Source organism: Phyllostomus hastatus, unplaced genomic scaffold (genome assembly GCF_019186645.2).
Source record: "Phyllostomus hastatus isolate PE091 unplaced genomic scaffold, TTU_PhHast_1.1 phas_scaffold_216, whole genome shotgun sequence".
Lineage (NCBI taxonomy): Eukaryota > Metazoa > Chordata > Mammalia > Chiroptera > Phyllostomidae > Phyllostomus > Phyllostomus hastatus.
This window is the reverse complement of record NW_025334018.1, coordinates 11,269,948-11,295,604: the sequence shown is the minus strand read 5'-3', so window position 1 is coordinate 11,295,604 and position 25,657 is coordinate 11,269,948. Positions and strand designations below refer to the sequence as shown.

The 25,657-nt window shown below is 55.9% G+C and overlaps 1 protein-coding gene across 3 annotated transcripts in view; it reads right to left on the bottom strand.

Annotated features, from left to right (window-relative positions):
* IGSF3 (immunoglobulin superfamily member 3) overlaps positions 1 to 25,657 on the bottom strand; it is a 93,812-nt gene that overhangs the window by 19,154 nt on the left and 49,001 nt on the right. The window contains exons 3-8 of one of the 3 annotated variants that reach the window (XM_045816446.1): positions 23,743 to 24,120; positions 21,051 to 21,461; positions 15,053 to 15,442; positions 13,633 to 13,692; positions 10,864 to 11,265; positions 7,151 to 7,555 (exon numbers count right to left, since the gene is read on the bottom strand). In XM_045816446.1, coding sequence (XP_045672402.1) covers positions 7,151 to 7,555; positions 10,864 to 11,265; positions 13,633 to 13,692; positions 15,053 to 15,442; positions 21,051 to 21,461; positions 23,743 to 24,120 — 2,046 coding nt within the window. The remainder of the gene's footprint in view (positions 1 to 7,150; positions 7,556 to 10,863; positions 11,266 to 13,632; positions 13,693 to 15,052; positions 15,443 to 21,050; positions 21,462 to 23,742; positions 24,121 to 25,657) is intronic. The other 2 variants (XM_045816447.1, XM_045816448.1) reach the window with 2 other exon arrangements.

Sequence of the window (25,657 nt, the reverse complement as noted above, 5' to 3'; positions counted from 1 at the left end):
TACAACTCACTGACAGCGTGGGGGGTTCCCTGTTCCCCCTCGGCCACACTTGTTAGTCACTGATTTACTCACAACGGTCCTTTTCCGAAGGCCTTCTCTTTCCTACTAAGTAACGTGCATCTGAAGGGCGGAGGCTGTGACCCAACCACCTGCTAATCAATTTAATAAATGAATGACTGAATAAATACGTGATTAATGTTTTCTGGGGGGTATGGGAATGTAAAGGAAAGGCATTTAATCCCGATTGCGACAGGAGGGAGTGACCTTTTCAAAAAGTATGTGACATCCGAGCCAAGCCCTGAAAAACAAATTGAGTAGGTGGCCCCCAGGCGGAGGAGGACACCGCGAGGGCACCCGGGAGAGAGGGGACAGGTGAGCCAAGGCGAGACCTCTCTGCGCGCCCCTTCCGGGGTGCGGCAGGAGGCCACGTGCAGCAGATGAAGTCGGAAAGGCACGCCTCGGCCAGGCTGCGCGGGGCCCGGCATGCCGTCGGGATCCCACTGACTGTCCCCCTCCGGGAGCCGTCGGCCGCTGTCCCTGCAGCACTGCTGTGGCCTGGGGACTTACAGCCCCGCATCCTTAGCACTGCCCTCCGCCCCCTGCTCTGCTTTCTCCCCACAACCGCGCCCCATTTAAGGCCCTAATGATCTCTTTTCAGACCTTACACTTGGCCTGAATCCCAGTGTCTCGGCCTCCAGCCTCGGCCTCCGCCTGGGGGAGCTCCCCAAGCTGGGAAGAGGAGCCTGCCACTCCCGGCTTACAGCCCACCTGTGGGCCGCCTTCCGTCACCAGGAATGCAGTGCACCAGGGCCAGCGTCGATGCGAGCCCGCATCGGAGATGACTCCGTGCAGCGAACCTCTGCTTCGTGTCCCACGTGACTTCCCAGTGACACTCTCAGGGGTGAGACCTCTGGCCCTGCGCCTGGGACCTGCTTCCGTTTTACCATCAACACAACGCCTTTTGTGTTGGCGCAGTTTGAACCCCCGTCAGGTAGATCAAGGGAGGGTGCTCTCTGCTTTGCTCAGCACCGTCACCGCAGTCACTCAGGATTTCCCAAACCGAAGGGCAGCGCCGCCTGAGGAGGCACGGCTGATGCGGTCCGTGACGTCACTGACGCTGTCGTCCATGACATGACTGACGGGGTCCGTGACGTAGGCACAGACGGGCAGCGCCTCCGCCCAGCTGCTGCCCCCTCAGCCCTGCGCCTCCTGATGTGCGCTCCCGAGCACCAACAGGTTAAAGCCTGTCATTATTTTATCATGAACTGCTTTCTAAAAAATTCCTCCTTTATGCCATAATTAGCACATTGTAACAATCTGTAAAGGTTATGTGAGTAGAAATGTTATACTGTCTATGAATTTCATTTTAGAGTAGTAAAGGGACTGTTACAAATTGTTATTAAAAGCAGTATATAATTTAAGTATGATACAAAGTCTTCCTAATTGCTCAGTTTAGAATATTCATATTTAACAAACTTATACAACCCTAAGTGCTGAGCATATTTTAAACGCTTTATAAGCATCAACCATTTGGTTCTCACCAGTCCTATGAAGTAAATATATCATTATCACCAGTTTTATAAAAAACACTTGCCCAAGGTCACACCACTGGCAGGTGGCAGAGTGGGATGCAAACACAGGCTGGTCTGTCCTTGCTTTTCACCATCACCTATGGTGGCCCTGCATGCTTCCCAGTGCACAGGGGGCTCCCCAGGCCCTTGGCCACCGCCTGGGGAGGACCCGTCCCTGTCCCCATGCTCTGGTCATGTCAAAGCAGGCTGCGTGTTCTCTGTCCACACTCTGCTCCTTCCCTGCACCCACCCCCCATGCAAGCCCATTTGCTGTGCAGGCCTATGGCCCTCACCCGAGGCGGCTCCACTGCCCGCCCTGAAACTCTTCCCTGCGCTTTTCTCCTCCCAGGACAGCCCATGAGGCAGACCTGTGCCACACCCGCCGCTGCAGCACAGCACCCAGTGGGAAAACTGGCACACAGTAGGTGCTCAAACATGCGTGCAGAAGGCACTGGGGGGAAGGAGCAAGGACAAGGTAACAAAAGTTTGGAAGTAGAAACAGCTTGTTAGCAGTAACCTGGACGGGCCCCGTCTGCCTTACCTGTCTGCAGGCAGAGAGGACCCTAGCTCACCGACTCCAAACAGGTGCACCTGGCGTCACCAGGACACCGAGGCCCGAGGGGGGCAGGAGGCTGGGGCTCCTCGAGGGCTCTTGCCCTCATGCCCCTCCACCTCTGAGCACCCAGCAGGCAGAAGCCACGTGCACTGGGTAGAAGAAGAACCCCATGATCTTCCTGAAAGAAAGCTGGGGCTAATCCCTCTAAAGGCTGAGGCAGCTTGTCACCTACTAGACTGTGTGACAAGGAGAGCCACTGTCACATGCCCTGGACTCACAGAAGTCAAAGAAAAAGCCCTCAGCACTGCCTATCTGCTAGGTCAGCACTCAGAAACTGGAGAAAACAGATTTGGAAGCATCCAGAGGGTATTAAATATTCATCCCGACTGCTCATCAGTGCAATCCCAGCAGAATACATCCCCTGACGGCTTTCTCCACCGGAGGCTGTCCTCCTGGAGGCCTGTTGATTGCTTTGTCGATTTCCCTGTGCAATATTCAGTAGCCAGGCGAGGTGTGGCCGTAAACGTCCGAGAATGGGTGCTGACACATCCCCACTGCTTCTGTGTTTTGGAACATGTACTCGGACACTGTTCTGGTGCTACAGAAAACCAGAAGGAAGCAAAGTGATGCTTCCAAATTCAAAGAGATAAGAATTAAGAGCTAAGAGGCCCTGGCTGGCATAGCTCAGTGGACTGAGCACAGGCTGGGAACCAAAGTGTCGCAGGTTCGGTTCCCAGTCAGGGCACATGCCTGGGTTGCAGGCCATGACCCCCAGCAACCACACATTGATGTTTCTCTCTCTCTTTCTCCCTCCCTTCCCTCTCTAAAAAATAAATAAATAAAATCTTTTTTAAAAAAAAGAATTAAGAGCTAAGAATTGAGTATGTGGAACTGGCTTACAGCCTTGCCTAAATGCCCCTGGGGGCCCCACTCTGCCATCCACGGGAGCAGGCTGAGCCGCAGCCACAACAGAACAGGACCATGGTGTTCCCTGCAGGCCCCTTCCCCGGGGGCATGCACACTGACTTGGAAGCACGCACAGAACGGTCGATAATGCATCCGCAACGGATGGATGGTGCCATCCAGCCAGAGAGGTTGATGAATGGAGGACCTGCGATGCGGTCAGGCCAGCAGGCGGCTCTGGCCAGGGCCGGCCGGGGGCACAGACCGCATGGGGCCTTCTGGGGAGCCGGTGACAGTGGCAGCGGGAGGCGGATGAATGGGCCGGTGAGCCGGAAGTCCTCGGTCTCTAGTGGATTCTGTTAGAATGAGAATATTCAGCAAAATACTCTAAAAACGGGGTGCGGGACAGGCAGTGGGGGACTGTCCCACGGAAGACGCCACAGGAGGGACAAGAAGCCATGTTTTGAGGGGCAAAGTGTGGAGGGAGAGGAGAAAGAAGAGAAGCCAGCCCCGGCTTTGAGCTCCGGTGTCCCCAAGTCTTAGAGCCACCTTGTGGCAGGAATTAGAAGGACTGGCGGAGTTAGAGGAGGCATGAATTAAACTCCTGCCCTGCTGTCAAACTGTGTTTTGAGGAACCTCTATGGGTATCTTGTGCCCCAACTTAAAAAAAAACAAGTTTAAGTATGTGCTAAAGGAGGTCAGGAAGTCAGGGACAGTGAACCAGACAGAATAGAAATTGAAGAAAAGTACATGGCACCAAAGGAGCTTCCTGAGGGGAAAAAAAATAACTGTCTAGAAAACACCATAATGCTGTCTAATAAAATCAAGAGCTTGGACTCTGGAGCCAGACTGCCTGTCTGGCTCTGACTCTGGCCTCTGCCTCTTCCTGTGGCTCAGCGGATAATTTATTTAGGCTTTCTGTCAGTATCTTCATCTCTACAATGGGTGAGACAGCCCCCTCCCCGCCCCCACAGCACTGGATGGATGAGTGAGAACTAAGTAAGTGCTTACGTGCACAGCATTCAGGGCGGCGATGGGCACACAGGAAATGCCCAACAAGTATTACTGCTATTGCTGTTACTGTTACGGCCACCAGGGCTGGGACTGCTCACATCAGTCATCTACAAAGAGGGATCTCTTGCCCTGGCCGGATATGCCATGGTTGTGGGTCTGATCCCCAGTCACGGCACATACAAGAATCAATCAACAAATGCGCCAATGAGTAGAACAACAAATCGATGTTTCTCTCTCTCCCCCTTTCTCTTTCTCTTTGAAATCAATACATTTTTAAAAAATTGAAAAAGAGTGACCTCTTCTGTCAATGAGATGGTGAATGGATGCAGAGGAATAATTTTTGATGACAAGGCCTTAAAAAGGGTCAAAGTCCTCAACTGCTTTTTAATAAGGCACCCCACATTCAGGTCCCAACTTCCCACTCACTATTTTTCTGACCTAGGCAAGCCGGAGCCTCCTGAGCCCCAGTCACTCCACTTACAGAACAGCAAAGCCACGCCTTCCTCCCAGGCCCTCGGGGAAGATGAGGGAAGATTACCCACACCACACATCCAACGCGGTCCGGGCGCAGCGCCAGCCCTCGAGTATTCTTCCACTTCTGTGTCCCCCAAATAAAAGCTCCTGTACCAGCCAGAGTGTGTGGGAAACAGCAACAGCAAACATGAAGCTCTTTGGGAGATATTAAGTGCTAAAGCATCAATATTTAATAAAGGAGAGACAGTAACACTTAAGGGATGCACTCTCTGGGTGCCTCAGCCCCTCCCTGGAGGGCACGGCCTCAGCGCAAGTGCATTACTGGGCACCTCTGGGCGCAGGCCTCCCCGTGAACCACCGAGCACGACAGCACCGCAGATCCTTTCTTTACGGTGAAGACACAAAACGGCCGACTCGGCAGGAGCCACACCGGACACAGAGACAGTCCTCGCAGACACACAGGGCAGGTCCTCGCTCTCCAGCTACCTTTCCCACCAGGAGGCAACACGGTGGGATGAGGGGGAGTGGAGACACGGGGACGTCTGAGAGACCTGGGCTCCAACCTCAGGTCCAGCGCCAGGTTCCCACCTACCAAGCTGGCTAGCCGCCGCCAAGGCCGCCCAACACCTGGGGCCTTGGTGTCCCCCTGGGGAGACCAAAGTGGAAATACAAGCATCTCCACCACCTCACTGACGGATGAGCTGAAAGAGAAAACATAAGCACCAAGCACAAAGCCCGGCACCCACAGGGTACTGGGCGCGTTTCTGTCCCTTATCTTTTCCAGTACGCCCCTGACGGATCAGAATTGAAATAACTTGAACCTTCCAAAAATTAATTCCTTAGTGTTCTCTGACGAGCTCCAGTCCTAGATTCCAAGGAGCCACAGAAACAAGAAAATATTAGAGATTTTTGCAAAAAAAGGCAGTGCCAGGCAAGGTCCTGGGGTGGGCGCTTCCTCTGCCCTCTAGGGCTGCAGAGCCAGTGACAGGCGCCGCCGCTCACAGTGCCGACCTTGAGGGCCAGAGGAGGCCACAGTAGGTGCAACGACGACCTTGAAGTTCCACTCGGGAAGGCTCACAAGTGCGTCCCTAGGCACTTCCCACAACAAGGGCTCACAGGAAATGAGGTCTCCGTCTAACTCTCCATCACCCTGGAAATCCACTTAAGCAGAACAGCTCTTCCCGAGCACCCTGTCATCCGGGTTTAGGCTCTAACTGGCCAAGGAACGGTCTCTTTACTTATGCAACTTGTTTGCTCCAGACTCCAGGACAGAAGAGGACTCCTTAGGGGGACAGAAGAGCGAAGAGTAGACTTGGACATGACCATCCTCTACCCTGGCATTGCTGACAACAACACTGGCCGCCTGAAGGGGGCTGGACGCTAGCTATGGCTGAGAGCGTAAAGAAAACGCCTTTTCGCAAGGTGTTGGAACCATCTTCACAAAGGGGGTGTGTCAGAGTCAGGAAAAAGTCTTCGCAAAGTCACCTCCTGTCCAGCCTCCTCTGTTCACTGCGTGGGTGGACGCCTGCACTCCTCTGTTCCAGGGCCTGGGGGCAGGACCATGCACGGCCTGGTTCCCCCCTCGCCCGGCTCCCAACCGAGCAGCCAGGCGGGCAGGCAGACCCGAGGAAACCACAGCGGTGGCACGCACCTGCCCGCTCCCGTGCTAGGGGAAGGGCCTGTGGAAGGTGAGAGTATTTGCAGAAGCCACCCCCCCACCGGACTCCCCAAGTGACTGCCTCCTCACCACCTGCTGTAAGAGAGACTCTGCCCCACGGGAGAAGAAAGCTCAAACCCGGCACACAAGGACAGGGCTGGGTCAGGAACCCAGCGAGGGAGAGGCAGCAAGGGATCAAACCCTAGCTCCACCACTCATCGGCTTCGTGACACTGTGCCAGTCTGTCTTTCCCGGGTGACAGCAAAATTCTAATGAAATAGCCACCCTGGGCACTTAGCACAAAGCAGGTCCCCAGTATGGGACCAAGTTAGGGGACCTGGGTAAGGTTCCTCTTCCCTCTCCAATCCGAGGTTCCTTGCCTGCACACTGGGGACAACAGGACCTTGTTCACGTCAGTATTGCAAGGGTTATAGGAGATGACCCTGAGACAGAGCTTCTTGCAAAACAGGCGGTCTGGACACTTTCCTGAATGCCAGTGCCTCAGATCACACGCCCAGCCAGGGAGGTACTATAGGTCAAAGAAATCTGAGTGGACAGACCGGACTTGTTTGGAAAGGAAAGAGACGGAACGAGGCATCTGGGACAATTGGGAAAATGTCAGTAACGCCCAACAATCGTAAGTGGCCTTGTTCTTAGATGTGTGCTCCAGTGTTCAGGAGGGAGTGCCCCGAGGTCATCAACGTGTCCTCAGACGCTTCCAAAACAACAGTGACAAAGTACGCACAGAAAACAAATGTAAGACACTAGCAACTGGCCATGAAGAAAAGGGGAAACGGTTCTTTCAACTTCCCACAGGTTTGAAATTTCTCAGCATCCGACGTCGGGAGGTCCCAGCGGCCACACCAAGGGCTCAGTGCGTGCGTGCGTGTGTACTGCTCCGCACCCCCCCCCCACCGCCCTGCTGCCCCAGTGTCGGGTCACCCGGCGACAGACACCTGGGCCCGAGCCGCTCACCTGGCTGCAGCACCCTGATCTCCAGCAGGTTGGAGGTCCTCTCGGCCAGCCGCGTCCAGGAGCTGTTATAGTTCTGTCGCCACAGCTCTGCCACACACTGGTACTTGCCCGCCTCCGTGTCACTGGCTCGGCTGATGCTCAGGCGGACATTGTTGCTGGACTCGGCCTTCTCGATGGCCGTTCGGGTCCGGAAGCTGGAGGACCTGTCCCCCCACTGGACCCCTCCGTCCCGGGTGAAGGTCACCAGGTCGTGGAACTCGATGGTGCCCACCGGCTGGAACCGCCAGGTCACCGACACGGGGACCCGGGCTGGGTAATGGGGTTTGATGATGCACTGAAGGTCGAAGGAGTCGCTGTAGGTCACCCCTGGCGTGCGGGAGATGGCTGTGACCGCGAAGCCCGTTTCTGGAGAGAGAGCAGAGGGGCTCAAGCCAGGGGAGTCGCTTGGCTTTCTCAGGGCGGTGTGACACAGCGACAGGGCTCCTGGCAAGGGCTGGCAGGTCAGAGCAAAGGCTCAGGGGTCCGTTCTGGCGCCCAGGCCAGTATCACGTGAGCTATCACGTGGTGGCATGAACCCACCATTCCCGAGACCCCACAGGAGAAGGCCAGGGCAGTTCTCCCTGAGCAGCACTACTGACCCCTCCCTGATGGAGCCCTCCCGATGGCCTCGTGATGGCCGTTTGGGTTCGGAAGTCGGAGGACCTATCTCGATTTGCAGTCCCTTCAGTCTCTTCGGCAGGGCCGCTCCTAGAAATCTCGGGATTCCGGGCTAATGCAGGACAAAAGGGCCCCAGAGCTATTATCTTCATCCCCTGTGAAATGACCGCATCACCCCAGACCCAAGGCCTCCTCTGCCTGGCCCACCGGTGCATCGGCTCTGGGGAAGGGGGACAGGACAGGTGCAGGGGTGTCCCGTGTTCCCAGGCCAGGCAGCACGGGTTGGGTCACCAGTCCCTTTCCACTTTCCTCGTGCAATCCAGGGAGGAGGGGCGGTGAGGGGCCCCCAGCAGGAGGCAGAGATCTCCAGCTGGTGGGGCCCTGGGCGGGCTGAGCCTCTCCACGTTCCCTGCGGAACGAGAAACAGCCTGGTCCTCAGCATGGGTGACCCCAACCCCTCCAGCCTTGGACTACGCCTTCACATGCACATGGTGGTTATAGCCCTACACCTGAGCGGTCACTATTTACTGGGCACGACCGTTGAGCCAGGCACGGTGTCAATTGCCCTGCCCTCCCCACACTTCACTGTATCCTCAGAACGACCTGGAGGACAGGTAGGCTAATCACCCCTTTTCAGCAGTGAGGACACCGAGGCACAGAGCGGTTACATAAGTTGCCCAGGGTCAAGCTGCCTGTGACAACAGCAGCGTCAGGCTACAGACCCGCTGATTCCAGGGACCTTATTAGGCTGCGTGTCCCGTGGGAAGCCCGAGGCAGGGGTTAAAGGCGTAGGCCTTGGAGCCAGCTGCCCAGTTCCGACACTTCCTAGCTGTGTGGCACTGTGCAGGTTACTTAACTTCTCTCTGCCTCCATTCCTCTATCTGCGAAATGGGTCCATGCAAAGATTAAAGGAGTTCAAATTTATAAAAGACTGGGATAGTACCTGACACCGAATATAAATGACATTAAAAAAAAATGCATGTATTTCATTAAGCACAGAGCCGTAAAGGAGAGGACTTTAAATTCTGGAGCTAAAAGAGACTACAGACAGAAGGAACCCCTTGGCTTTCTGTGGGAGGCCAAGTCGGCAAACAGGGAGGCATGACCTGCTAAAGGCTCAGGGTCTTCCATCCACATTTCACAAGCTATCTTTACGTTTCCTAGTTTTTGAAAAGGTAACATACAGAGGCCCACCCTCAAACAGGAAATGGTGGGATGGTCCCTCGTGCGCCTGTGTGCAGAACACACTGCCCTGAGGACGGCCGGGCACAGGGCCTCAACTCCCGGAGGGGAGGGCGCGTCTCTGAGCAGCTGACTGTCCTGGCCCGGCCCGGCACACAGCACGGTCACAGTGCACAGAGCACCCGAGCTGTCCTAACTGAACAGGCATACGTCCCAGGTGCAGCTGGAGACTGCACCCACCTAATACCTCCCCTGGGCGCCGGTCCCTGTCACCTCCCTGTGGAGGGGGACCCATTTCTCAGTTGTGCTGGTATGAAAACCTGTCTGCCGCTGTTTACTTCAGGCTGGAAAGGGGACCTCACTCCAGGGTGCCCTCCTACTTTCCCTGTTCCACACCCTCGGGCCGCTATGGTTATGGCTCTAGCCAGAAGCACCCCATGGGGGGAGACCAGGTGAGCAGAACCAGCCCCCGGGATCCCAGGTCAGAGCCCCTGGCTGTGGGAACTACGTGTCAAGTATGAAAAAGTTCAGGGGATAACCTGGAACCATAAAAGCACTTCTCGAGAAACAGTCCCAACTACCTCTAACCACTCCTCAGAAATCCCTAACCACACGGGGTGGGAAACCACCACTTTCCTCCCAGGTTCCACGCCCACGGGGCGCACGCAGGTGCTGAGCGCAGCCCAGGGACCAAGCTGGTCAGGAAATTCCACGCTGGGTGGTTTCTGGAGACAGAAATATGAACTGTGTGATTCCTGCAGCAAGCCGGTCCATCTTTGGGATTAAGTTTTTAGAAGGTAAACACCATTCTAGGCTGGGGGTCTCGTGGCAATGGAGGTCTCTGTGGGGGGCAAAACCACTCAGGGCTGCGGCATGTTCAACAGCACCAGCAGCCCCACCCTCGGGGAAGGAGGGAACGGGGTCTCAAGGAGGGGACACAAAGTCACGAGGACAAGAGACGTCAGGGTCTCCTGATGAACAGACGGCCAACAGTGCAAGTTGCCTTCCCAGCAGAGGAGCAGCCTACCTTTTAGAATGTGACACGCTGATCGCATTAGGCAGATAAACGTTGACAGAAGCTTCTTTAAGTACCCCCTAAGAAACAAATCTAATATTCTTTGGTTTTAGCAAATCTCAAGGTATCTTTTAATTTCCTGCTAACGAAGAGATAGCTTTCTTAGGGAGGGGCCCTAGAGAGAAGGAGAACAAAACACGGGCTTTGGAAAAAAATTAAGACAGATCGCTGGTTCCTGAGTCCCCGCCATGGGCCTGTCATTTAAAAGCTGCAGCCCCGAGCAGGTGAGCTGACCGGTCTCACTCGGTCTCCTGTAGAGTGAAAGGCCCACCTCTCGGCTAGGGGCTCAGACTCAGCCAGGAACGTGGGAAACGCTAAGTCAGTGGCTACAGGTGATTCTCTACCCCTTCCTGCTCTGCTCTGAGCTTCTCAGGAGGGCTCATCCCCGGGCAGCAGGCAGGAGAGCCCAGGGGCAGGGGAGGGGGGCAGGAGAGAGCAGCTTCGTGGCTTTGTTCCTGCCCTTCAGACTGGTTGTGAAGACGGCCACTTTCCACTACCCAGGGCCACTATTTCCGGCTGAGTGGCCTCGCTCCTCCAGCCAGACGTTTTATAACTTCACTCCCACCCCCCAGACCCACGAGTGCTAACGGCTCCCAGTGTCATGGGCCCCCAGGGGCCCTGCTGTGCCTTGCTGGTTCCTTCAACCTCGCCTGCACCTCCACAGAGTGTTCCTTCCAGTAAACCCTTTGAAGACGCCTCTATTTCCTGGCAGGACTCTGAGTGACAAGTCAGGGTGAGGTTCTTGACATGGGGGCAGCCTCCCCAGCGGTCCCGGTGAAAGACTGGGACATTCACTTACCGAGAGCCGTGATGGAGATGGGGGTGCTGGCCCGCCGCTCCCCCACGACCTGCCACTCGCCATCCACGGCCCGCACCCACTCGGTCACGTGGCACTCGTACTGGCCCTCGTCCTCCTTCCTGCTGTTGAAAATTCCCAGGCTGAAGGAGCTGGGCTGCACCTGCTCCATCTGGACACCCCCGTAGCTGCTGCGCTCCCAGTAGGAGGCGCCCGGCTGCATGGTGCCGTCCCGGTCCAGCCACATGATGTTGCTGCGCCGGTTCAGCCTGTCCACCAGCTGCCAGATGACAGAGAAGCGGCCCTGAGGCCTACCCGCCGTGCGGATGCTGCAGGAGAAGCGCAGGTTCTCACCCTCGAGGACGACACTGGCGTTGCTGGCCACCTCCACGGAGATGCTGCTCTCTGCAGACAGGGAGAGAGCGCATGCTGGGGCCATCGGGTCTCGAGGGCGCCCTCCCCGCCGACGCAGAAGGTAAAAGGGGGATGGGGGTCATTGCCATCCTCCGGTGCAGCGAGCCTTGGCGGATGAAGCACTGACCCTGGCGGGGGTCGCCCTGCGGGTTCTGGGCCTGCCCCCCTGAGCCTGGCTCTGATAACCTAGGAGGCCTGTGCTGGGCGTGGAGGGCAAGGACGTTGAGCGTCCGAGACCCGGGGCTGAATGAGAGCCTGAGCGATGTGACACAGCGCCGCCGTGCTGAGGGCACAGAGCGATTAATGCGCCAGGCGACCTGTTCAGTGGGGTTCGAGGGTTTTCAATTTGGGTTTGTGTTACGTTAAATTACTACAAAATTCTACTCCGGCCATCCAGCGTCACAGCCGTCAAATAAAAGCTGACATCCAGCGTGTGCCGTGTGAGTCCTTCGGGACAGTGCGAGGGAGCAGAAAACAAATGACAGGAAGTATCTGGAAGTGTCGTGTGCTGGGGGGAGGACACTGTCGGGCACAGGCGGTCTAGTTTCACAGGGTGTGCGGGGAGCGAGCTTTCGCCCTTCCGTTAACACTGGGGAACAGACCTAAGCCACTGGGGTTCCACTGCTCTTGACCTTGACACACTGGGCCAATCGACATCTGGGGTAAGGATTCTACCGCCTTAGCTCCTCTGCTGCCCACTTCGCGGTGCGAACTCACTCAATCCGACTATTTACACTCTACATGCCTCTGTCCATAAAATGGGGAGAGTGTTATTTACCTCATGTAGTTTTTTAAAGATTAAAAAAATAAATGAGACATGTATACAAATCACCTAGAACATACTGAGTTTTCAAAAATTGGTCACCATGATCACGGCTGATTTTACCGTTGCCAATAACCCTTTGCTTCTATAAACATCATGGATATTCTAATCTGTCTCAATCATGAGTATGACATTGTGTAAAGTTATGTATTTTAAGTTCAAAAAGCCATAATAAGTACAAGGGAACCCAAAATACCATAACTCATGTGGCTCCAATTTTCTGGGCTCCACCCACATGCAGCAGACGCAATAACGTTGACTCGGTCAGTGAAATGGAGTCCTGACTCGGAGGCACACCCAGTGACCTCGGGGAGACATGCCCACACCCGTGACGGGCACTGGCCGCGGTCTTTCCTCCCCTATGTGCCCTCCCCCCAACGGGCAGAAACAGGCCCAGATGAGCACTGGGCCCCTGCATGCATTCTGGTTTGGGTGAGTATACCTCCTCCTCAGTCTGGATCGGCTTGTCTTATGAAAAGCAAAAGTGAACCAACAAAAAAAAAAACAAAAACGTCTGCACAAGGTGAATGTTCCCAGGAGGGCAACCTCCGGAGCCACACCACTGGGGTTCGTGGAGGCGATCAGGCTCCTGCTGAGCCGGCATCGACAGCACCAACGGCTGAAAACGAGGGTTTGGAGACAGCCTGGGCTCTACGTCTGGGGTCGTGGGTTCCCACCTAACCCCAGCCCAGCCTTAAAGTCTCATGTGCAAAATGGAGATTGATACCAGCAGTTCCTACTTCGCAGGGTCACGGCACTGAGGGTATTAGATGAGGTCATTGTTTTTCATCTCATCATTAATAGTAACAATATTCCTCTTGAGATTAAAGACTCATCCCCAGTGTTACCAATTCCGAGTGAGGAATTAAAAGGGTAACAAATCCTTCCCTGGCCTTAATCAGAAGAAGGACCTGCAGGGCATCACTCCCATCCCCTACTGTCAGCCAGCGGACTCTTGTGTAAGCCCTGGCTTGTTATCAGGGGGGCTGCGGTTTGGTGCTCTGTCGCTGTAGAAGCCTGGAAAACGGCACCATCAGAACGTGGGACTGTGAGAAAACAAACCCTTCCGTCAGCCCAGGCAAAGGCAAATGCAGACGTCACCCGGTGAGACTATTTACAAGTGTTCCGGGGCCTGAGAAGAGGTGGCGGACAATTTATAACACCCCGGGGTAAGTGCAGACTAGGAGAGAACTAACGAGACTCTGAGTGCGTGTCGGCGAAGGAGCTCTCAGACCAGGAGGTGGGGGCTGTAGCACAGGCTAAGCGCAGAGCGGTGGCTGTGGAGTTAGAAGCAAACATTTCTAATGCAACGCAAGCTTGACCACTAACGGAACTGGCTCAGCCACATCTCCGGACGGTGCTCTGGCTTCTTCCTTCACAGGATGGAGAGGATATTGGCCTCTACAGGGACTTGGGGGGTGGGAGAAGGGGATGATAGATGCGGGAGCACTTTGGGCTCTCAGGAAGAAAAGCGCCATTAAAATCGAAGGTATTAGCACCATTACCGATTTGATTATGTTCTTTGGTAGACTTACCCAAGTGGCCTTGGGGCAGGATCTGGTGGTTCTGGGGGACTTTAACTACCCAGTCATCTGCTGGAAAAGCAATATAGCAGGCCACAGATCATCAAACAAGTTCTTGGAAGGGGCTGGGGGAAATCTCTTAGCACAAAAGATATAGGAAGTACACAGTGTGGCTGCCCTTCATTGGATCCTTACAAAACAACGAGGAATTAGTTGCAAGTTTAAAGCAGAGAGTCCCTGGTTAAAGCAAGCACTGACCAACAGGAAAATATTAAAGAGAGTGGGCATTCAATTCCACAATTTCCATTCTACAAATATTCAGCAAGCACCTACCCTATGCAAAGCACCATGCTAGGCATTGCAGGGAGGGAAAAATCTAGTAACAAAAGAATTTCAAGATAATTAGGTGTGTGTGTGTGATTTAAAAGAAAAAAGCATCAACAGAAAGTAATCCTATTGGTGGGAAAAGGAAAAAAGAGTGGCAAGACCGCTGTGTTTTTTTTCTCTTCGTACTCGAAGAGGACTGTATTAAAATATAAGAGTGTAAATAAAAATGAAAAAGGGAATCACGGCAACGGTAAGAGAAAGAACAGTTTGAGCAGCTGAGGAAAGGTTAATGGTTAGTTTGAAAACTTCTCCATCTTGTTTAAAATCAGAGCATTGTAAGGTTTTTAATTCTTCTTTTACTAAAAATAGAACTGTGAGAGAAATGAGATATTAATGAGAATATCCTGCTTCTACGGATGATTAAACACAGGCAGACACCGGTTGTCAGACCCCCGAGGCCCGGCCGTGGCCGTGGCCGTGACCCACCCAGACAACGCCAGCTTCCACGGGGGCAGGGAGCCCACCTAGGCAGCGTGGCTTTAAAAGTCTGTGCTGCAGGAAGACGGGAGACACCCCAGCCACTGGCTTCTAAAAACACAATTTCGACAGGGAAGGAACAGTGAGGGAAATGCCAACCCTTCTACCCTCAAAACCCAGACAGCAAATCCTTCTGAATAAGGAGCTTTATGATTTCAAATGCTCCCATAAAAGACCCGCCCTCTTAAGTAAGAGGTCAAGACCAGCATCTCCCCACTTCCTCTGAAGAAGTGGGGACTTCATCCCCACACAGGAGCGAACAGCTGTCCTGAATGCCTCCCAGCTGGGCTGAGGCTGCCAGTGCGGGGGTCTGCGGCGCCCGCCCCAGGTGCAAACACAGCCCTGGTGCCCTGCCCTCCTGGGGGCTTGCCAAGGGCAGGCAGGTGAGCTGGAGAAGGGGAGCAGTTAACCGGGCTTCTCTGCCAGCTGGAACCCCAGAGTTCCCCCTGCCCTGCCCTGCCCTGCCCTCCAGCACAGTTGTCTCTTCTCCCCGCCTCTCCCAGGGAAGCGAGCTACGGGACCAGACCGGTGGGAGGAGGTGAAGGAGGCCGCGCATCTCTCCACTTACTGATGGGGAGCACTATGATGGGGATGTTCTTGGGACGCTTGCTCTCCTTGTCGATGAATTCCCCGGTGACCGTTTTCTCCCTCTCCGTCACCCGGCAGTTGTACTTCCCGCTGTCCTCCTGGCGGAGGTGGTAGATCTTCAGCACAAAGACACTGTCGCTCTCCTTGGCCACTTTCAGCTGCCCCCGGGCCTCCCGGTGGGCGAACTCGCTGTTGAGGACGGGCACGGCGTTGGGCCCCATGCTGGCGATGAGCGAGCTATTGAAGGCCCAGGAGACGGCGAAGTAGCGGTCGGGGATGCTCTGGGCCTCCAGGATGCACCTGAACTCCACCGGCTCCCCCATGGTGTACAGGCGCTTCTCCGTCTCCAGCCGCACGGTGAACTCCTTGTCTGAAACAACCACAGAACCGTGCGCTCTGGGTGATGAGGACCCCAGCTTCCCGGAGGGCCTCAGCCCAGTCCCACCACCCGAGCCTTCTCTCCAGCGCCAACTCTGGGGACGCATCACCGCGCTGGCCCTGAGGGACAAAACCCAGCTCCCACCCAGGTAGTCGGAGACACCTTGAACACCACAGGGGAAGTTCAGGGTAGCCAGACCCAGACGGTCTGAAGGGCCTACTGTCCGGGTCAAGACCGATGGGCTCTGTCTGCAGCTTACACTGCCCTAGATTTGACCCCCAAAAGTCAATAAAGAACTCCGCATATCACCTACCTGGCAGAGTGCAGAGGTCTAGCCTTGACCTCCACACCCAGAACACCACTAAGCAACACGACTACACGCATTCTCAGCAGAAACAGCAGGACTTACCTTACTGGGATGTGTGAGACTGAGGTACACAGCCTGACCCCCAGCAGCCAGGTGCTGACCCCCCAATCCTAACAAACTGAAAAACTACTACATTGGAGTACACTCTTCACCCTCATGTGAATACTGGAAATGACACAGGTAGGACCAACCCTGACAAAATCACATAGGAACAGTGAAAACGAATGCTTTCCACTGGCCACCCCCTGCCAAACCCTAAGGTGCAGTCGAAAGTACCTGTGTGCAGTGAGAGCCAGAACCCCCTGAAACGGCCAGCGAAGCCACGCCCCTCCAAAGAGCCGCTGTGTGAAGTGGCAGAGGGGCCATCGACGAAGAGCACATCCCCCCGATGTGTCCCACCCCCGTGTGCTGGAGCGCTGTGACCGTCACTCCCTCCCGTGGGACAGTTCTCCTGTCTCACATCCGTGGGGTGGGGGTGGGTGGGGGGGGACGAAGGAGTCAAGGGCTGGAGAAAACACTCCATTCTAGCAATCACAGCCAGAGAGCCATGGGCGGGGCGGCCGCAACTGTAACCACTGGCCAAGCCCCTCCTCCCTCCAGCTCTGCTCATCTGAGGAGGACACGGAGGGGGAGTCACTCCAAAGGGTTGTCCGAACCCCCTGCAGGCTCCAACCGTGAAGACTGTCCCTCCTCCTCTGGCATGGCCGAGCCCCTCCCACCACCTCACGCCCCTGCCCCGCCTGCAACCCCACCCCCGAGCACTCTGCACGCACACGGAAACCCTATCCCCCCATTCCTCCTCTCCAGCCCCAGCCTGGCTCTATCCCCGGCTCTCTCTCCATCTCCTCCCCTCCCACCTGGGCCGTGTCTTGCCCCAAACGCCTATTTTTTTCCCTGTGAACTAACTTCGTTCCCAAACTGTTGAGCACAAACCGCTCAACAACTCCAAGGGCTGCCCCCAATGTGGCAGCTGCTGCCTCCACTTCCCTTTCCCAGAGACCAGCCCTGAGAGACACGGGCTGGCAGAGGCAGGCTCTTCTGTCGCCCTCTGTGGGGATGGGCACACCTGCGAGGGCCTGTGCCCCTGCCGTCTGCCAGACGCTGGCTCTCTACTCAGCCAAAGCTTGATAATGTATGTCTCCACACCAACGATAAAAAAGCACCCCTTCCACATAAATGCCACTGACGACTCGCAAACAGGCCCCCTGGACCACAGACCTCTCCACTTCCTGGGCTGCCTGCTCTGGCTTTGCTCTGGCAGCTGAGACTCCCACCTCCTGCAGTGTACCCCTCCCCCACCCCCGCCAGTGTCCCAGGGCACAGACACGAGCTGGACAGAGCCCCAGCCTCCTTTCTGCGTAGCCATCTGCCCTTGCTGGTACCCAGGCCATTAAACCTCCAGACACTGATTGGCACTTTCTCCAATACCCACTCACGCCCCAGCTCGCTGAAACTGCCTGCTGGCCCTTTTCCCACATCTCACTGACCCAGCAGATACGCCAGTGAACCCCCTCCGCCCCCAGCACAACCCAAGGCTTTTCTCCAGCGGGTCTCGGCCTCCAGACCCGCCCCTCCCACGCCTGCCCTCCTGCTTCTCCTCTTGCCAGGCCACTCGGTGTCCCCCTCTCACGGGGACCTGCACCCCTGAGCACTTTGTCCTGCGGCTGTTCTCCCAGGCCCTCATCACTCCCAAGTTCAAATCTAACCGAGCTCTATGTCCTATGACACACTGGGTGTTTCACATATGGAGCAACCATAAGAAGAGTCTACTTTCAGTAAGGACACCTGGGCTCACATTTACATAAAAAAAAAAAAGACAGCCAGCACTGCCACTCACGGGGAAGCCGAGACTCTGGAGCAGGACTCTGCGTCTCCTCCTCACAGCTCGCGGGCTCACCCTGAGTCCCAGCCCTGGCACCCAGACAGTCACACTCCCCCTTCCACGGTGCCCCCCCCCCATCCTTTGGCCTCCAGCGCTCACTCACGGCCTCCCTTCCGGGCCACAGGCACTCACCCAGCCCCGCTCTTACTGGCTCTCCCTTACCCGGCCTCTCGAATCAGACCCAACCTGTTTAGCCAACCTCTAGGTGGCCTCCGTGCTTTACTTGAGACCCAGACTTGCCTGGGTGGCGCCCTGAGTGACACTCTCCACCCCTCTGTCCCCAGGTGCCTGCAGCAGCGGTTTTCAAACTGTACTTATGGGGGGACTGCCTTTTGTTTTCAATGTCATGACATCTGCAGTTTATCAAAAACAAAACAAAACAACACAGGCTGTCCAGGCACCAGCACGGTTTGCTGACCTCTCTTTTACTCTAACGAGGTGCCATTATCTTTGAGTTTCTCATTCTGGAACATCTTTGCTGTCCAGCACTGCAAAGTCTTCGTTGGATTTACTATGTTTTTACTCTCCCAACACGCCCTCATCTTGTCTGTGCGTTAAAACAATTTACGTTGCACTGAGAATTGCCTCTATGAGCACAACGGGCTTCTTTCCAACTAACACCCCACAACCAACACCCACACCCACAACAGTACCAGTACATGGTGTCAGGTGAGGTTACAGCCACCTGGACACTTGGCTGCAGCTGAAGGACCCTCCTTGCATACTCATGCGGCTGCTGGCTGGAGGCCCCAGGTCCTCAGCTCGAGGCTGTCCCCACCCATTGCCCAAGTGTCCTCATGACGTGTCACATGTCGGCTGACCTCCGCTGGAGAAGCACTGGAGTGCATACCAGTGGAAGCCAGGAGCGGACAGACGTGAGTGTGGTCTCTAGAGAGCCTGGTCCGGGGCACCCGGGCTCCGGCGGAGGGGGCAGAGCAGGCCCGAGTCCTGCATGGGGAGACTGGGGTTTGCGGCCCTGGGGAGAGAGCGGAGGGGCAGCCACCGGGACTCTCCGCTAAGTCCCTCTCCCGCACCGCAGACGCCATTGTTCTTGGGTCAGGGCTTCCTTTTTCATACAAAATCTTTTTTGCCCAGTATAGAAAGCACTTGGTTGAATCAAGGGGGGACTGCACCAAGGGGTGACCCACGCCTGACCTTACATCTCTAAGGGGGTTCTAAGCTTCCAAGAAGAACAGCTTGAAAATACCTGGTCCGCAGAGTCAAGGCCAAGGTGCACATCATAGCACACGGGGCTTCCGGCTACCTTCCCTGTCTCCACTGACCCCTCACAGCCCGGACCCCACTTCCCCCTGCTGGCCACAGGTCCAACAGCCTCGTGCTTCTCATCCTGCTCCCTTGTCAGGCCTCTGGACTCGGCTCAAGGCACCGAACATGTTGGATTTCCTGGGTGTGCCATAGCAACTGCCCCATCTGGGGGAACTTGCTGCTGTGGGGGCACCTCAGTGACGGCCTTCCCAAAGTGCACTACACACGCATGACCCTAGTGTGGCACTCAGCACACCCCACTCGGCCGCCAGCTTTGCCACCCTCGAGCTTCCCAGGTGCAGCAACCAATTGGACCCCCAGAGCTGCTGCCGCACCCCCGGTGCCGCAAGGGCCCACGAGGTGCTTGCTGGGATGCGCTGTGAGAAGGCCGCGCTGCGGCTGCAGGCTCTGAGCCAGAACTGCACAGGGACCCGGAGTGAAGTCATCACCTTCTATTCCATCTAGCTTTTCCTTGGCTGGCTTAGTCTGGATACGTTTGCTGGGCAAATTCAAAGACTCCTAATTCCAAATTGGTAAGATTAAAATAAAGGAGATTAGCTGATGCAATCTAATTTGAAAGCATTAAGACTCAAAATTTGGTCCAGACTTTTGAAACTCATATTAAAACCATCCAAGGAGGGAAAAGATAAATATGAAATGAAGTGCCTTCTGTAGATTTCTTAGTATTGGAAGATCCAGAAGCTGCTAAAAGCTTGGGTCCCAGGGAGCAAAGAAAGTGCTCCCTACTGAGGAGCCCAACCCTTCTTACAGAAGCCCTCACACCCACTTGATGTCCAGAGAATCACGGCTGCCCTGCTGCCCCCAGAGCTCTGCTCAACAGAAGAGAGATCTTGCAAACTCACCTGGGAAGCGTGCTAGAAACTCAGCCTCCCAGGCCCCGGCCCACAGCCTGACTCAGGACTCTGGGCTGGGCAGGCCCAGGAAGCTGCACTTGTAGGTAGGTCGGAAGCCCTGCTCCAGAACGGCGGCAGAACTCTGTACAGACCCAGGCTACTTGCCACAGCGAACAGGAGAGGGAGGTCAGGAAACGGACACTGCCCAGGGGTCCCACCGCTGCTCCCATAAACCACACTCCACTCACCTGAGGTCAGCAGAACACAAGGGAGGCTCTTTGGGCCACTCACGACACCTCATCATGGCACAATGACCACCCTCAACCAAAGCCAGGCGACCCCAGGCCCATGAGAGCCTGCCCCCAGCCCCGTGGAGGCACCAGCAGGAGCTCTCGGCTCTGATAGGGAGCTCGGTGGGACACGGGGAGGGGTGGGGGGGAACAATAGGAGAAGCAGGAGGATCTCAGCTCCCAGTGCACCCACCACCTGCACCCAGCCCTCAGGCAATCCCAGTTCTAGGTCTTCCCTTGAGAAGACAGGGACAGTGGCACCCAGGGCTCTTGGGCCTGGCCTTGCGAAGTGCCCTGGGACTCCTCCCGGGGGCCCCCGCCATCAGGCCCCCAAGCACAGCATCTCCCCATCACCGACTTCCCTTCCAGAACTTCTGAAGAACCGGGAACACGTGACAAAGCACTGGGGAAACCCTACAACACCACCAATGAAATAATACAAAAAATAACAATTTATGCCAAAATGTCTCTAGCTCAAGATGTCATGCCTGTGCTGGAAGGCTCCTACTCTCAAATGTTCTGGAAATAGGGTTGCTCCCAGAGGCAGGCGATGCCCGCAGAGTGGGCAGGCACGGGCTAACAGGAGTCCAGTCGGAGGACACAGTTTCTGTGACGTCTCCCAACGTTTAAAACGAACTTGTCATTCAAGAAAGGGTAAGACTGCCGTAGGGTAAAGGAGCCACAGACTCTGTGCAGGTTGTGGAGCCCCCATTATCACCAGGGTCAGCCCAGGCAGCTCCTCTCTGAGACTCGCTGGCCGGTGGGTCTCAGGGTCCCTGGGGTCAATACCTCCCTCAGCTTCCTCTGGCTGGAGGAAGCCGGACCATCTCCAGCTGCCCGTGAACCCCAAGCATGCTTGCAGAGGCCGCTGAAGAAGGCGTCTGCACGCCCTCCCCGTGTCTGACCACCTTCGCCACCAGGGGGAGGACGAGAGACTGACCTGTGGGCTGCACAGTGACCACGGTTCCCTCGGAACGCTTGCGCGTCATGGCGTACCACGAGCCGTCGGGATCCTGGATCCACTCGGCGGCCTCGCAGTAGAACTCGCCCTGGTCGGAAGGCTGCAGGTGGAAGACGGTGAGGCGGAAGGTGCTGCTCCCCAGCTTGTCCAGCCGCACCTCCCCCAGGCTCTGCCGCTGGGCATACTCGCTGCTGGAGTGAAGCGTGAAGTCCCGGCTCAGGCCAATGACCTCCACGGGCTTCTCGCTGCCTCGCTGCCGGAGCCAGGCCACAGACAGGTGGCTGTGCTGGAACGTCTCGGTGGCCGCCTCGCACGTGAGCTCCAGAGGGTCCTGCTCCACCTTGTGCAGGGTCTGGGGTATGGCAGCGGCCTGCAGGGAGTCCGGGATCACTGCAACACAGACACACGCCCGGTCACAGCGAAGACGCAGAGCCTGAACCCGCCCCGGGACAGACCGGAAGCTGTCCTACTGTGGGCACCCCAGAGAATGCTGGGAAAACGGAAGGCAGCAGGAAGAGAGGAAGACCGGGCCTGAGATGGGCGGAAGCCATAAAAGAAGCCCCAGGCTCAAGTCTGCAGCAGCCGAGCAGGGCTGGGGAAGACGGGACACTGTGGACATGACGCATCCACAGGGCTGTCAGGAGTCGGAGCCGACGCCACGCAGCCTTCCACCATCGCTGCGAGGCCGCGGGCAACCCCAGATGGCGCCGAAACAGCAGCTTCCGGTTCGGATTTCGATGGCACGTTTTACGCAATTACTCTCACCTGCTTGGCTATTTTATTAACACTCAGACAGAAGGTAGGTTGTACTTCATTGTACATAAGTGAACTCCCTGAAAATTCTTTGTAAAAACCATTCTCTTTTAGATGAAATTGGGTTTTATTGTTCATTCTGGTATTGCTTCAGGATACTTGAAACTGGCTTCTGAAAGATCTTCAAATGGAAATCATTCCTGGAACTTGGGGAGTTTGATGTTTCTGCACAACTTCATCTTTTCCTCCCTTCCAGCCACCTCCCCACATCCCCTCCCCACTGATTTCAGCAACGCATTGCACTGCTTTAAACACACACACACACACACACCCCACATTTGGAGGGGAAGGGATATAAGGGGGATAAATGGTAATGGGAAAAAAAGACACAATAAAAATAATTAAGTACAGCCCTGGCTGGTGTAGCTCAGTGGACTGAGCATGGGTCTGCAAAGCAAAGGGTCACCGGTTCAATTCCCAGTCAGGGTATGTGCCTGGGTTGTGGGCCAGGTCCCTGGTCGGGGACACATGAGAGGCAACCACACGTCAATGTTTCTCTCTCTTTCTCCCTCCCTTCCCTTCTCTCTAAAAATAAATATTTTAAAAAATAAATAAGTACCTAACCATACATACATACATTAATTAATTAATTTGGTAGCGAGAAGCATCATCATCCTGATTTTTTAATGGGTTGTTTTTGCATCATTCTCCTGCCCAGGTGGTCTACACCAGAAGGAAGCCACAGTATGAGGATGACGCAGGCAAGTGAAGGGTCCCCTGTGGTCCCTCGGTCAGCATTTTCCCCTGGGGACTTGACACCCCACCCCAGCTGATGAGGACAGCCAGCGTGTGCTTTCTCGCTACACCCATTGCACGTGGGGTACAGGCCTCCTGCTGGGGTTCAGACTAGTCAGAGAAAGAAGTCACTGAGGAAGCTGGAGGTGGAGGGAGTGGGCGATGGCAGCATTCGCCAATGGGAGGGGTCACCGAGTCCAGTTCCACCATCACAATCAAGCCTGGACATTATGACCTGGGCAGCAAAAGAGAATGGCCCAGACAGTGTTGGCCCTTCCCACTGAGATCCCTCCATCGCTCGGGGGTCACGGGGCCAGCCGGGGCCACACTCACAGGGCCGGGACCTCCGGACACCCAGTTTGGATAGGGATGGCAGCTGCGCTCACTTCCTGGCTTGGCGATACCCGGGCACCTCAGAGCCAGTCCAAACGCCCGTTTCCGAGATGTCCCGCCTCTCTTCCAGCTGGTGTCACACACTTCGTCATCCTCGTCATTTCTCCAGATCTTCGACCACAAACATCCTTGCCCTGCATTCTCAGATCCCCTTCCACCAGCCAGAGGGCCGGCCAGCCTCCTCTGAGATCTGCAACATCTGCTTTAGATCTTTTTAAGCTTCAGCCACAACCTTCTATTATTGTGTACAGAGGGACACAAACCTGATTCATTTACGTTACTGGCTGATCTCTGAAATATGTGGGGAGGTTTTTGAGGGTTTTTTTTTTTAAGTCATTTAAAGTTGTGCTCTGAAAGAAATAACTCAGTGTTATGGACTTAATGTTTATATCCCCTGCAAAATTCGTAAGTGGAAACCCAGTCCCCGGGTGGTGGTATCTGGAGAGGAGGCCTATGGGGAGTGAGCAGGTCATGAGGGTTCAGCCCCCACCCCATGAATGGGACGAGTGCCCTCATGCCCTGTCCAGCACACGAGGGTGCAGTGAGGAGTCGGCAGTCCGCAGCCTGGAAGAGGGGTCCCACCAGAGCAGAGGGGTCCCACCAAGCAGAGCTGACCAGGCTGGCCCCCAGCATCCAGACTATGTGGAACGAATGCCCGTAGTCTGAGCCGCTCGGTCTGACCGCGCCACCCAGGTGGGACACTACCGCACGCACACGGCCGTCTCCTTACCCACGAGGCTCATCTTGGCGCTGTAACTCCCGAAGTACTGCTCGTCGGTGTTGGGCGTGTAGCACTCGTACTCCCCCGCGTCCCGGGCCTGGAGGTCGGTGATGTGCAGCAAGACCGAGTCCCCCTGCACCCGCTCCACGTAGATCTTCCCGCTGCGCACACGCTGGGTGTAGATGGCGTAGGGGAAAGAGGAGTCCACCGTGCTGACGATCTGGACCTCGCGCTCGGGGGCCGAGGGCAGGTAGATGGACCACTGGAAGTTCTGCTCGGAAGGCCCCTGGAAGCCACTCACGTTGCACCAGATGGTGACGTGGGAGCCCTCCGTGCGGTACAAGGGCCCCTCCTGCACGGCGACGAGACGCTGAGCTGCCACTGCTCCTGCGGGGACACACGCGCACAAAAGGCTCGCTTACCGCTCAGACCGAAACGCGGAGCGGGCAGCAGCCTTCCGAGGGCTTGCTACCTGCGTGACACGACAGTCACCTAAACAGCTCACTGGCCCTTTCCGAGGCGTCCTGTGGTCTATGAATATTAATCAGAACGCTCCGTGTAAAGCGCTGTCCCTCACTGGCATACAGGGGAATCTGTGCAAGGATGTGGTTCTGCTGCTTATTCAGCAGTTGACCCCTGGGAATGTCACTTAGCCCCTCTCTTTGTCATTTATGTGGCATTTTAGAACTACTTATTAATGCTGTTTGTGAGGGTTTTTACTAAAACGAGCAGGAAAAGTTGAATCCTTGCCACACATTCAGACACAAACGAACAAGGCAACCTTCCTGCATCTGGCTGAGACAAAACACTCCTTTCTCGATCATGGGGCTAGGGGGGCGGGATGGGGCCCTTTCTTCGGTGCTGCCCCCTCTTTCTCAGAAGTCGAGGCTCCCAGCATGCCCCACAGAGGAGCAGTCCTCACTTCCTCTGCCCACCGTGAACGGGGCAGAGCCGAGCTCCTGCGGGTGCTGCAGCCCAGATGCCCACACACTGACCGCAGAGGGAACTGAGAGGGAAGACGGGTGAGAAGAAAGGGAGGCTGCCCTTGGGATCACAGCCCTGGTTTGCCCACCGGCCCCACCTTCCGGCTGGGACATGCTTCCCCAGGGTGGCCTCTGTCCACCTTCCCCATGTTCTTCTGAACTCGGTCTCCTGGCAGACTGGGGGCGGGGAGACACGTGGGTTTCATTTCCCATTCCCTGCCAGCACAACTCTGATTCTGCCTGAGCCCCTGAGAAGGCGGGCAGGGACAGCCCGCTGGCCTCGCCCTGGGCAGCAGTGTGGGGAAACAGCAGGCCAGGTCTGGACGCAGCGATGCTGGGAACTGGAACCAGCTGTGTCCTCCTGGACAGGATGCTTTCCCCTCGGGACCTCGATCTCCTCATCTCCGAAGTGATTTCTAAGAAGGCACAGCAGCGGACTGGCAAGCGTGCCAATGCTGGCTTTGTCCCTCACTCACTGGGACCTTGGATAAGTCACTTCATGTCTCTCTGGGCCCCAGTTTCCTCATCTGTCAGATGCGGACACTAATGTGTGCCTCGGGGTCATCGAAGAGACTGAGTAAGAAACAGTCCTTAAAGCCCCCGGCACAGGGCCTAGCCCATAATTGTGCTCAGTGAAGAGCTGAGACCCCTTCTGGCTGGAATATTCTGTACCTCAGGATCCACAGAGGACAGGATTTGACAATGACACCCTCTCTGGGCCACCCACCGCTGCAGCCCACTCCCCTCCCACATGGAACCACAGCCCGCGGCCGCCCTGGTGTAAACCTAGCTGAAGTGGATCCAGCCCGTGAGCAGCCCGGGGGGCTCCAGTCCGGTGGGCTCAGCTCTCAGCCCCCACCCCCACCCCCATGTTCCAAGCACGCCGATCTAACATGCAAAACCCCGGACTTTCAAACAGACCCTGCAAGGAAAGGCTTGTG